The following is a 14,584-nucleotide window of genomic DNA, read 5'->3' on the forward strand; positions in this document are numbered from 1 at the left end:
CAAGGTTGAGGCATCGCAACAGACCCACAGAAAATGATGGTCCGAGGCATCGCAAACCTGAATTTCATTCTTTTCAGAAATCGCAACACAAAATACACTATTCGTCTAGATTATAGAGTCAATGACCACTTATTTTTATAAAACATTTTAATGAATACAAACAGAACAAAAGACTTTTGGAATACTCTGTTTATTAATAGTATGAACCTTAAGAAATTTTAAGAAGGGAGAAAATATTTCAATGTGTTTTACTATAGTAGTTGGGGCATAAACAAAAAGCACTAATTAAGAGAAAGTATCCTCGAGTCACAAGATACATTAATAATTGGAGGATTCGTTTCCAGGATCCAAGTACGTATGAATGCATTGACCGTGTATCTCGAGGCGACCGTCGCGTCGCGTCGGTGAAAGGAACAACGCTCTGAAAGCTTTATCTAAATCGTATCGTATCGTATCGCAAAACAATATAATTGTTGGCTCGAACGCGATCCATAGACAGGCTTAACACGATGGATATGAAATAATTATTGCACCGAGTAGACAGTCGACAATAATTGGCCGCATATCTGTCCCCATTGTCGAGGTCTTTAACATTGCACAAACGTTGATTGCAACGCAACAGCTGAAAACTTGGTCTCTCTGAGAATGTCCTTGCGTAGATAGGTGGTCCCGCATCAGTGATTTTTGCATCGTTACTTCTTGCATAACGAGACGAGGTTGCGGGTGTGCAGTCTCTACTTGTATGTACCTCTGAAGTGACGATCAACCGGTGTCATCTCCTTTACGCAATCGAATTATCTTTCCTCGTTTCCGATTATCGTCTAAAAGGTCACTTACCCGCGACATGCCTTCCGCATTATCCTTTCACGTCGATGGTATTCCGCGTTCGATATATCAAAATATGTAGCTGGATTTTACCATATTTACGGACGGTCTTTATCATCTCTTTTTAATAATGCTTCTCGAATCTTTTTTTTCAACTCGATCACTCTTGATGAATTTGATGTCTTCATATTTCGTTGGACGACATTTCAAGGCCTAGAGTCGCTAGGGTAAAATTACGTTTTATCCAGATTTGCGTCATTCAGTTGATGGGGTAAAATTACGCTTCATCTAAATTGGCGTTATTCGGTCGCTAGGATAAAATTACGTTCAAACGGGTAAACTTCAGAGCCGTAGGCTGAGAGATTGACGACAAAATGCACGTGCATCCTCCGTAGTGATAAAAACAGCTGAGAGTTGCGAAATTTTTCGCCGATCTGATTTCATGTCGATGCAAGAAATTGCACTGACACCCTTTAAATCTCTGTTCCAATATACTTGCAAGAAACAACGGTTATCGATAAGCTTTATCGATACACGGGTTACCATTGAAATCGTTGCAAGAAACACGCTAATCTTGTTTCTTCGTCTGACCGACGATTTCTGTTCTTTGGTATCCAATATTCTTTTTGGTAAAAAAAAGCAAAAAAGAATGTATGGAAATCTGAAACGAAGGTAAATAAGAAAAATCACGTTGCTGAAGTTTCGAATGTTATGGTTCTACTTCCGGGGCGCGTTGTTTAAATATCGGTTGGCCAAACATGCGAGCTACGCTAGACATGCAACAGTTCTAGTCATAATTTAAAGGTTACGCGGTAACTGGGATAGTATCCCAAGACATTCTCCATTCTACTGTCACGACGCGACGTCTTGCTTTACGTTCAATTTATGCTATTCATAATCGGTGCATTACGACGGTTGCGATAACTTTAAGTGGCCGGCCGTTCACTAAACGATCCAACGAAATGATACCTTATTTGCAATTGATAAGAATTGAACTCGTAAATTGATTTTTCGTGTAATATCTATCATTAAATGGCGATTAATTATACCGATCGCGTGAAGATTGAAATGATATATATTAAATAATGTTAGTAGATTGAGATTCCTTTTTTCTTGTTTTCGAATCGATTAAAAACGTGTTTGGTTGAATTCCAAATTCATCCAGCCTTATTAAAATATCCATTTTTTTACGACTTTCAGTATTTTGTGCAAAACGATTGGAAGAGTTCTTTGTCATTTATTTCCATAATCAACATCGGACAGGTTGTAATGGAAACACGTGTTATTGGACAACTAGTTTTTAGGTAATTTCAGTATTTTTTTTTTTTTTTTTTTTTTCTTTTGGTTGTACAATACATCGTGATTTATGACGGTAATTAATTAAAAAACAACGTAGTAAAACCAACTGTACGATCAATCATGAATTCATTTAATATTTTGACACGTTATTTTCGTCATTTCCAAAAAAAAAAAAAAAATCTCAACAGTATCACTTCCTTTTTTTCTCACTACGTATAATTCTCTGGACGATGTGCAAACAAGGGAGTATTATATGTATATTCAAATTAAGTTCCAGGAACAATGAAATAAGCTTTCGAAGGAACTATTTATTATACAATAAAACTAAGATAGTTCAAATACACATCAATACTCGTTCAAGGCAATTTAATTTAACACGTAGAGTTCGATAAAAAAGATTCGTGATAAAGAAAAGAAATGAAATTCTTTCGAAAAAGACAAACGTGTATTATAAACTGTCGGTACAATGTTCGATACAAGCGTCGATTCTACGATCGATACTGTCGTGCAACCGAGATAAATATCAAGTTTGGTAACGCAAGAAATGGTACTTATTAATGCGGTACCAAATCGCCTAAGTTGTAAGCGGGTTGTCGCAAGAATCAGCGATTGGACTGATACGAAGTTTAAAATTTCACGTCGATTTCATACATTCAAAGAAATTTCAAATAATAGAAATATAAATTAGATTGTTGAATTGGATTTTTTTTTTCTCTTAATAATATTCGTTGGGTTCATGATTAATACACAGAGCAGATATTCTTGTGTAATGATGTTAGCAAGCAGTAATATATGTATCTTAAGTAAAGCTTGCTTGTACTGAAAATTAGCATGCGATAAACAAATGATGATTTGTATCCCAAAGAGGTTACACCATAAGAAACCTTGATGGTGTTTGTTGGAATATTCAAATACTTCTCCATCAGTGTCCTTCATTATGCTACAGGAAATATATGTGTGTTTACATGAAATATTTTACTATACATTTAGAATTTAGAAGAAACTTTTACTGAAAATTTATCTCTCGTTAGAAGCAGATTTTATCTAAAAAGAATAACAATTTTTAATTTAATTTAATTTTGCGGATTAATAACTACACAAGTAAAAATGATGAAATTAAATTAAAGCATCAGAAGTTTTTTTTTTAAACGTTTCTTGCCGTTTTAACGAATCACTTCTCTAAGTAAGTTGATGGTTATCGGAACGAAAGAAATCAACTTTCCATGTTCACAAAAACACGTTGCCACGGCGCGGCGCGGCGCGGCGCGGCACGGCGGAGGAGCATTATTTATTCCAGTTCGACGGGTGTCTCGTTCGCGTGTGCATCAACTGTTTCATTGGTACCTTAGTCAGTCACCAGTCCTTGATACTTTACATAATTTTTTTATATGAAGCGTTTTTCGGCTCACGTAGCACCGCACACCGTCACCGTTATTTTTAACCGGTAGAGAACCGATTGCAGTCTAACTGGTATTATCAGGAGCACGATATTTCACAATCGGTATTTTTCCATAAAACCGTACAGCTATGGGGGAAAAAAAAAAAGTAACAGGACAGGTGAGGAGGAAGAACGATCATTCATTGCAACTGGCAGACAGTTTGTCTGCATCGTCTTCAAAACCGATAAATAAATATCCATCGACGTTTCCTAATCGTCATAAATCGTGACCGTCATTAGACACTTGACGTTCTTTTCTTCGACGCGACTGTTTAAATGACGTTATAAAATGACGTACATTAAAATCCGAATGGGTTTAACAACCTCCTCAATATCGTTGCTTTCTCTGAACAGATTATTAGTCTCTTTCCTCGTTAGAAACGTTGATTTATCTAATGTCTAATTAGACACATGAAATTGGCAATCTACGTGTTACGAAATTTATTTCTTCTTATTGTTAGATGAAACGGAATTTCAGGTCGAAGATTATTTTTATTACACTATTCGAAAGGACATTTTTCTTGATATTATTTTAAAGGCTTCTGGCAAATATTCTGAAAAATTTTTTTTTTAATTATTCTATATTTCCATCATGCGTATTAACGAACGTCTTTCACAGTCAATCGCCGAAAAGGATAAAAGAAAATAACAATGTCTTCACTGGGAAAATACACAGTGGGTCGAAACTAAAAGTACCAACGAATTGGGCAAATAGAGAAAAAAAAGCGATTTGTTTTGAGAAAGAGTTAACGAAAATAGAGGAGTCATGTTAATAAGAGTTCTTCTTTTAATGAGAGGCCTGAAAAATAAGAGAAAGCAAGTATAGCTCGCGTGCAAAATGTTTTGTAGATAAATTTTATTATCGGCTCACGAGGACTTTACATTATATGCTTCTGTGCCAATAAATTGGTGGTTTAAAAGTGAAAGCGTTTGCGGACATAAAATCGTAGAAACCCGTTTCATTGTTTGAATATGCGGGTTCGAACCTAACATAATGTCCCTGAAATTTATTTATAACCATTACCAGCGCAAAGCAAATAAATAGATAAAACAGATTAATGTTGGAATTGATTTGTCCGAATTGTGCGGCTATCTAATTAGCATACGCGAAGGGAGGTAAAAATTAAAAATCACTCAACTATTAATACACGGAACTCGTGTAAGCTTCCTTGTTAAAAATAATGACAGTTCAATGGCAGAATTTTTCTTCATCTAAAAATACACGTTTAAATTATGCCACTTGATAAAGTAAACATTCATTAAAATTCTATTACCATTCTAAAAGTTCTCGAATTAGAATTTGATATTTTAATTTAATCGCAATCTGATAATTTTAATTAGAATCTGATCAACGATATCCTATATAAAATATTCATCTGCACGTTTGTGGAATTCTTGATAAATAGACAGCCAATATCATTCAGCTTGTCAAAGTCACGGATTATCGAGATAATGACGGCTGCTTGAGGTTTCAATAAAAATGATTTCCGGCCTCCTTGAGGCACGGCCATCGCTTGAGACGACCCAGAAAAACGTACCAAGGTAATGAAATTCCCATGATCGCGTTAATCACGCACGTACGTATGATTTTCTACGTGTCCCTGAAACAGAATGAAGACGAGGGACGAGTAATTCTTAAGATTGAAAATCGATGGAAATTTTCGTTTTCATTACCATTTCAAAATTTTTTAATTCTAAATTTCAATGATTCTAAAAATGTAAAGTTGAAAAATTCGAATCCTGGCCAACTCTAGAAGGATCGCAATTACTCCACTGTATTATATTATACAGTAGTTTATTTCATGGTTTAATGATCTCTTAATCCTTTTCCAACATCGCTAACCGAGTGCAACAAGGTGGAACCATTTTCGAAAAAAAAGAAAAAAAAAAAAAATTCTGAGAAGCAGAGGTCATCCAGAACATTTTCCACGCCCACGCAAAGTTGTTGTTCCTTATACATTGTTCGCTCTTCTTTTTTTTTACTTAACGAGCAAAAGCACTTAGCAGCAAATACACAGTAGAAATTAATTGATCCCGATACTGTCCTCGAACGTATTGAAAGCGAAACACTCATGCGTATCGATAGATACCACAAAGAGAATATCACCTATGCCAGTGTCCTCGAGGATGACCATGGGATTCTAAACGATTGTCGTGACCGCGTCTGGGCTGACAAGTGAGAGAAAGTCGAGTACGTTAACACCGTATGAACCATATCACCTTGTTCCAACTAACTTGCATACATGAACCGTGCAAAATTTACTTTTAAGTAATTAAAATAATAAAAAGCATGAACGTTTTAAAACGCAAACATCATAAATTTTAAATAATCGTTTCTCAAACATTTCTCTTAAACGACAACATTTGTCCAGCTGAATAAACAGAAAATATGTAAATGATTCATTGATAAAACAAAAAAAATTGATTGAAAAAGCGATTTAATTACAAGGTACTACAGTGGTATTAACGATAAGAGAAAATCGTAGCCGCAGTCACGATCTCTCTTGTCGGTCGATTCGTCTCGATCGAACTTCTAACCGGAAGGAACGGTTTCTCGTTACTTCCTTCTAGACACGAGCAATCAGACTGCGAGGAAAGTGATCAGACGAGCTGTACACGAGCAATCGGTTTTACTTGATTCACTCTTTTTGCTCCTTCCTGGCGGACAACAAGTTTGCAATCCATACTTCTAACAGAAAGAAATTTCATTTTCATAGCTGTGCTATTTATAATAGAACAATGAGTTTGGAAATTTCGTACAATGATTATTTTATTCAGGCAAGCTAGCGTAATTCGCGATAAAACTTCTAAATAGCTAATCGCCTTAACGTTTCGACGCAACCACTTTCCATCGCTTCCTGCTATTGAATCTTATTTAAGACGAAAAGAAAGTAAACCGACGCTTTATACATGGCGTAATGATCATTTAATTCATTGCTAAACTACTCGGATAGAGTTTGATACACGAGACGAGAGATTACTTTTCGCAATCGACTTGCTTCGATCCGTCTCTTTCTCTCTTGGTGATTAAAAAGAGAGGATGGAACTCGTTGCCCTTTACTTCGGTTCATCTTCGAAGACATGGTAACTAGTTGCCGGCATTTACAATATGTAATTAGCGTTACGATGTATAATGACGGTAAATGAAAGAAACGTGTTTTTCTTTCTGTTAAAAAGAAGAAGTTTCTAAAAAGAAGCTTATAAAAGTAAATCAGTTGATTGAGAGAATGTTAAGAATTCAAAATTCTAGAATTTCAAAACTTGAGATTTCGAAAATTTTAAAATTTATACATTTCTGAGGGACCTGGTCCAAATTATGCCAATGTACAGGGTGTAAAAGAATTAATTGTCATGGCTTCAGGGGGTGAATCTACACCCCCTTGCCACAAAATTGTATAGGTATTTAAATTTTATATATTCGTCGAATGAAATTTTTTTTTCTTTTTTTTTAAATTGCGTCAGAATCTTCTGCGGTTTCAAATGATTGTTTAGGAACCTCCTGTTGCCAGGAATAAAGACGTTCCATTTTTATAATTCGTTATTCGATTGACCATGAAAGTAGAAGAATTGAAATTCATCGAACAGCATTTATGTTAATTAGATCGTGGATGTGTTTCGAGTCCTATGAGAATCGGTCTCACGTATTTCGAATTCACAGCGTTTGCAAAAGAACAGCTTCTTCGTTTCATTTTTTATTTCCTTTCTTGGAGTTTGTCTGATATGCATACGTTGAAAGACCACGATATTTATCGATCTAGGCGTGGCTTAATGATCACGATCCTTTGAGACGCGAATTGTCACCGAATTCTTACACGTGACATTCTGATGTTCGATCTTTGCAACGAGACAATTTTGTTACGTGATTGAAATTTTGCATCACCTGTACTTTGTACGTGATGAGAATAGAAATTCGAAAATTATGATTTGGTATAATTTATTATTATTATAATGATATGTTGTTGGCCCCTCGATATAAAAATAAAAAATTAAAAGGCCGGTCCACTAATTGGAAAATATTGAAAATATATTATTTTTTTAATTTAGAAAATTAAAAAAAAAAAAAGAATTATTTAATTTCATTTCTGAATTTTTTAAACTGCAATCTAAATTTTTTGGGAAAGAAATAATTCATAGATGAAAATATCCAGAAATTGATGAAATGTCGTACAGATTCCTAATCTACAAAGATGAATTGACTTTTGCAAGGTATTGTAAATTTCAGTCACACGGTACTATTATACGAGTACATACGAGTGAAAGACAGCTTTGTTTTCTGAAGGTCGAACTTATTACTCTGTATGGAAACCTTGCTTCCTATTAGAACAATGGTCGCTTTACTTTTGTCACTTCCCATGGATTTCTCCCCATGATTTAATTTTCACTTCCATACGAAAACAGGGAGATCCCGATGGGGTGTAGTGAACTGGTTCGTGAATCTGGAACGGTAAAAGTGATCGAGGGCGAAAATCGCAGAAAGTGGGTCGTTTGTGATGAGAATCGATGTCATTGACGAAAGAAACTCGTTTGTCGATTAAAACGATCGAATCTTTCATTTTTGGCGAGCCCACGTTCTATACTGTTTTTCAGGTTGTAACCTGTGAAAATGATATCGCCGAGTTTTGGAAATCTTTTGAGAATTTTAATGAAATTTTGCTCTCCGATTTCCTGACACTGAAAATAACATTACTTTCTCTCTGCTTAAAGTTAAGTAATGAGTCAGCAAACGATAGATTCAAAACCGAAACCTTTCCATTCATATTTTTACAGTATATTAATTGACATTTACCAGTTACACGAAACGCGAGTTCATATTGAAAAGAAAAGTCCGCCGACAGATTGCAATTTAAGTCAGTGAAATGAACGGGACAGTAACAATCGTTTCTCCTTGGATGTTATGCAACAGTCGCAAGAGCAAGACTACCGAGAGCAAATAGAAAGTTGAATACCAGTAAACAGACCATCATTCATCATTATCGTTCCCTTAACATTAGAATGTATATGTACCTCGTTTTACTGTATCAGTCAATTTCGATGTCTTTTCATCATTATTATATTAATTGATATAATTTGAAAGGATAAAATATTTTTTAGGATTTCGTCTCGTTATGCTAACTTGATAAAATTAATTAATAATATTAAAAGGTTTATCGTACGGATAGATATTCGGTAATTGGTAAGCAGAATTGTACTTTTGGAATGTCAAGAAAGGTTTTCAACCACATAGCGTTGTACGATTCAATGTAAATGGAATTTCCGGTTATTGTAATGACCCGGCAAGCAAGTGAAGGAATTTTTCTTCACCACGAGAGTAGTCCATTAATTCATGGTGGAATTTTAATCTACAACCAAAACATGTATAGTTTCGATATTTTACGATATCTTAACATAAGTGCACTGTTCTTTTCTTGTAAAATATAACCAACGTTTAATTACTATAGCAAATAGGTTTCTTTCTCTTGGAGAATTACTTGTTTGAAAGGAATTCCAATTAATATATTTGAGTTAAAATAAAAGAGGATTGAGGGACAATATTCCATGCGGTTACTTGTTGCGCCCTCCAAAAAGATCGTCATTTTTCCTGTCGATGTGACATTGACAATTGCAAGTCCCCTTTCGTTTTCGAGCGGTTTAGCCGTTTTAACGATGCAACGCTCGAAAGTTTTCGTTTTGACGCGAGACGTGGGCGTTAATTCGATGCGATTCAACTTTCCTTCCGGGATCGTCGCCTGTCCTGGCCAGTTGTCCTCTTCGTCGTCGTTTCCTCTCCGTCAACCCTAGTCCCAAGCATGCACGAATTCATGGTGCAGGTTAGTTTCATGGAATGTTCTTCTTTGTTTTCTTTTCTTTTTTTCTTCTTTTTTTTTTGTGGTGTGTTGCACACCAACCACGGTGCAAATTATGTAACCCGTTGGATTTCTTCAGCTCATGACTTCGTGTAATTACATTTCCAACATTAGAGATATCAGTTTCTGGCCAACGAGCTAATTGTTCCAGCTCGGTCAACCACCTCGTTAACAAACAATGTTTCGTTAAACCATATTCACTACTGTACTCTACCTTTTTGTTAATTAGGATATTTCTTAGGTAGGAACTTGATTATAAAGGATAGAAATATTTAAAATTTTCAAATGAAATTCAATTTAGGAAATAGTTCAGATCGAGTATTTCTTAAATTTAATTAAACTTGCTAAGTCTGTTGAAAAGTTTTATCGTTTTATGTGTAAAACTCGAGATATAGCCCTGCCCAATTACGTAACACACCCTGTGTAATTAATTTACTTTTAAGGGAAAGTTTAAATTTGGATGCTAGTTACCAGTACATTTTCCTTAATTGAGCTTCAAGTTGCTCTCCTTTTTTTTTTTCAACAAGTGTTTTCACCACGTCAATTTCTAACAGTTTAACAAAGTAGTTTGCAATTAACAATAATATCCATATGTTTCGTAAATAATTCATTCATTTATTTATAGTCTCATTATCAGGAAATCTTGTTAATAATTTTTTGTAAAAGCAACTTTTGTTTTATCAGTTTATGTATTCATTAATTCGCGATCAATTTCCTACCACTTTACATGTTAATGATTTTTATTTTTTGAAGACCTGCAACAAACATCGATTAAACTTGTTAAACTTTACCTTTTTCGTATCCACGGATAATTCGTAATTACTTAATTTATGGTTTTCTTATCATGGAATCATCAATTCTTAGGGGTCACCTAAGGGAGGATTTTCTCTAGGAAAGCTTGATTGGATCACGAGTGCACACTAAATCACAGTGTTGAATTTGATAATTCATATTAATATTTTTCTTCTTTCTTTGATGTTTCAGCGATGTGACGCAGCCCATCAGGAATATTTTCACGCAAAATGATTCGTGCCCTTGTCCTTCTGTGCATGGCCATTCTACCTCTCGTACGATGCCACAAGGTAAGATCCCATCAAGATGCGCGATCAGAAGCAGCAAGGACAAAAATAAACTTCCTTAAAAATAAAGTAGCAGCCAAGTAACGTGATCGTTGTACGTGGCGTTGACTCGAAATGACTGGACACACGCGGAATCAGACGACCAATTAATCGTTAATTGACCGCTTATTACGAGGTAAATTCACGCTGCCGTAAACATTTGGACTTCCGCTGTTAACGTTACTTACTTTACCGGCAAAAAGATGAAATTATTACAACAGTGGACAACAGGAAAGATACGATCTAAACTTTTACAACGATATAGCGTTTGATATATCGGTAAAAAAAAAATTGAATTTTTTGTATGTTTGAATATTCATAAGAGCAGGTGTGTTCGATGACTGAATATGAAATTACGGTACAGTTTTAGGAGTATCAGCCATTGAAAAATGACCGAGGAAGAAGGAAAAAGTCAGTATTTTTCTAGTTAATCTTGAAAACAACGTAAAAGAGAATAGAAAAGTTTAGCGTGAGAATATTTAAAGTTACAAAGCAGAGATTGCGATTAGGTTGCACAAGATATAATCCTTACTTTTGACAGAGATTGATTTTATCGAACCGTTACACTAAGCTTTATCGTTCCATTAACACTTGGCTGGGAGTAATCAGAAGTAGAGGTAATCGACGCTCGGTGCAACACATTTCCATAAACCTTTCTCCGTAAAAAATCATTCTCCCTGAGCTATTTAGACACGGTTCACTTAAAAAGGCCAACAAATTGCTAAATATATTTACATAGAAATCAGCTACTTGAACCGTCGTTCATTTATTACCAGCCTAACAACAGGAGAAAAGATAAATTGCCTCGTAAATCATAATTTGCAATACATTAACAGTTCGAATTCTTTGAAATTGACGAAATCGAACGTAATAAAAGACGATTTTATAAACTTCATAAAATGATAACAATAATTTCGAATGATCACAAGTATATGATACTCTGTGTAAAATACATATTAAAATTAGCATTTATTGCTGATTAATATCAGGTGGTAATCATGATTCGAGAACCGCTAATTTTTTTACTAGGAATTTTTTTACAGGAATTCACAAATACAAATCTATTAATAAATCTCGTTTACATATGAAAGGGAAGATAGAATTACAAGAGCCATAAATGTCATGAAATGTACGTCCGTCAAAGTGTTAATATACGAGATACTAATCCCATCATTATAGTAGGATTTTGCATCATTCTTCTTGGGAAACATCTTCAAGTTACTTTGGTTATCTATTTCTTTAGAGCCTGATCAGAAACAAATATCCTTAGTATTTCTATCATTTTGTTCACCCTCCAGCCTCAACTTCCGATCATCGTTAGATTAGCTCGGTCTCGCCTTTCAAAAGCACTTTTGCAATAATAAGAAGGATCAGGAGTGAAACGTGTTCGATTTATCTGATAACGAATTTCGCAGCTGTGCTTGCCATTCAAAAGGAAAACTCTGTGCCGAGTTATGTTAGGTTCATGGCACGCATAGAATTAGGAACGGGGGACAATTTTTTGTTTCATTAAGTAAATCCGGTTCTTTAACTGCCTCGCGAATTGCAATGCTCCGTTTTCTGATCGAAATTGAATTGAACTGCGAGGCGTTAAATTATTAACTATTTTTGTTTCGTAGACTGTAGTTTAATTTACATTCTCCAGGTATACGGAACTAAAATCGTGGCGCATTCAGTTTGTGCATTCAATCAGACAAAGAGTACAATTAGGACACCGGTACACGCGATCGAATTTCCTAACGTAATGAGTGAAAGTGATCGACCTTAGGAGTTCTAAGGCAGCGCGATAGTTAATTGCAATGCGATGCGATTTCTGTGGCACGGTACGTGCTCTTAAATGGTAGTTTGCAGACCTTGGATCGCGATTGGAAAAACTTCAAATACATAGGGATCGATCGCCAGCCGACCCTGTTCGAATTCTATCGTACGTGCTTCGGCAACTGTTGATCGTTGTGTCTTGTAATCATTACCAATTAACCGTGCACTTGGTAGCTGGGAAACAATAAAATTGCTTTCGTTTACTTCTACCGCTAATCTGTTATTATTGTAATTAATATATTACCATATCGAGACATTAATATGTACCTAATTTCTTGTTTGTTTCAGATCCACGAACACATGACAAGGGAAGAGATGTTATCAGTGTTTCACACGGGACACGAATCTGGTAATCACAGTGAAAAATTAACAGTCCTGCATTTAATTTAAACTCAATTCTCATTCACTGCGCATAGGATGGCCTTGCGTGATACTTTTGCAACGATGAAGCTCGCTAAATTAAATTTCCTCGTTGCTGCATGTTTCGTTCAATATTAACGTAAATTCTGCAATCTACTGTTTGCTTTCACAGGATACCGTCGAGACAACTTGTTAACAACTGCATGATTTTTCATTAAATTTGTTTATTTTCTAAATGTTAACCATTTAAAAGCAAAATTTAAACAACAGATTTAATTAAAAATATTCGCTTCTAAAGGGATTTTACATAAATCTGACGGTTGCTTCTAACCAATGCTAAAATTACAAAATGCTTAGCTGGTTCATTAGCAAGGAAAGTCGTCGAGAGACGCTAATGAATCACTGAAGGTAGACCACGTTTCAAATTCCAGTACCAGCGTACGAAGTTGTTCCTGTGTTACATTCGGTGCACAAAAGGAGTATACAAGAAAAACCGGAGATACATTTGAAGGCCTTTGGGAAGGACATCAGTCTGTCGCTGAAACCCACGGAAGGGTTGTTCGCAGCGGACCATTTGCCCATGTGGACCGTAACGAAGAATGCGTCGCAACCTGATGGCCTCCGCTACGAGAAGGTGACGGATGTAAGTTTTTAATCAGTCTACCTTTTCACCAGCTCAAACTGCAGCGAGAAATTAAGGGAACTTTGCAGAGGGCTTTGTTTATTAAGCTTCATTTATTATGTTAAAAAATATTCAATGAAATTTTATTACCGTTTCACTTTAAGAATTTTAAGAATTTTAAGAATCATACAAATTTCATTCTTGTACTTTCGCCATTCTACGGAATCTTTTGCTCGACATGAAGTATCACAGCAAAGAACGAGTGTGTATGATCTTTAGCCATAATTATGGAAGTTGTTATACCTTTAAATGGATATAACCGTATAAAATCTGGTATACATGGGGTCTAGCACGGTGCTATCACCTTGTAATTGTTCTTCCCGTTTCAGGCTGACATAGGTATCGGTGACATCTATCAAGACACGACGAACATGGCGTCTATTTTGCTGCACCAGGACGCAAATGGGAAAGTGCTCGTTGTAAGAAGCCATTCTTTCTTAATGTTCATTTCGACATTCCCAGTGTGATTGCGACTCGTCGTCTTTCGTCAACGCTCGCGACTTACTTATAATTATCGCAACATCGCGATTTGCATTAGGCAACTAATTATCTGGACCTTGATTTCAATGCTGCTTGTAACAGAAAATCAAGGAACGGTAGAATTAACTCGTTTGCATAATTGAAGTAAATGGTGTCCCTAGTACCTGATATTAAGTAAGAAATCTTGTTTATAAAATAAAGAACCGATTTGTCACCGAATCAAGGTGATAGGTCACTTCCTAGAATTTTTAATAATTTTTTTCCACACTTTGTATTCAGTCATCCAATGCGAACGGGAGTAACGAAATTCATCCTTTGTGTCCATTGATTGATCTTACGTAAATCGGTGAAACTATCGCTCCTAAAAGGATTTCTGTTACGCAGAACTAACGATCGCATTGACGAAACACGAGGAGCATCTAGTAGGTACTAAAAGATTGCGTGCTGGGGATAATTTTACGGTTGAATAACAGTGGACACTTTTCTTTAGCTGAAAAAGTTTCATTTCAGAGAAACGAATGATTCGTTCTTATTTTTAAAAAGAAAATTGGATTTTTTTGAAACTATCATACTAAATAGTCTCCATTGAATAACGCAATGCGGAACTTTCTTGCAGTTCGAATAGAATTTAAGAAAAGAATGTCCATGTACGAAGGAAAGTTGTTGAAATGACGTCTCTTGGATAGTTTTGACATTTCCATTCGAAGCCGGCACTCGCGCA

At 35.5% G+C, this 14,584-nt stretch overlaps 1 protein-coding gene across 9 annotated transcripts in view; it reads left to right on the forward strand.

Moving 5' to 3' along the window:
* sona (sol narae metalloprotease) overlaps positions 1 to 14,584 on the forward strand; it is a 42,292-nt gene that overhangs the window by 17,110 nt on the left and 10,598 nt on the right. For 8 of the 9 annotated variants that reach the window (XM_034333981.2, XM_034333983.2, XM_034333978.2 and 5 more), the window contains 4 exons: positions 10,390 to 10,487; positions 12,630 to 12,690; positions 13,133 to 13,344; positions 13,713 to 13,802. In XM_034333981.2, the coding sequence (XP_034189872.2) occupies positions 10,428 to 10,487; positions 12,630 to 12,690; positions 13,133 to 13,344; positions 13,713 to 13,802 (423 nt within the window). In that variant the 5' untranslated portion in view covers positions 10,390 to 10,427. Of the gene's footprint in view, positions 1 to 9,187; positions 9,370 to 10,389; positions 10,488 to 12,629; positions 12,691 to 13,132; positions 13,345 to 13,712; positions 13,803 to 14,584 lie in introns of those variants that run through there. The other variant, XM_034333982.2, reaches the window with a different exon arrangement.

The sequence above is a fragment of the Osmia lignaria genome, chromosome 2 (genome assembly GCF_051020975.1).
Source record: "Osmia lignaria lignaria isolate PbOS001 chromosome 2, iyOsmLign1, whole genome shotgun sequence".
Lineage (NCBI taxonomy): Eukaryota > Metazoa > Arthropoda > Insecta > Hymenoptera > Megachilidae > Osmia > Osmia lignaria.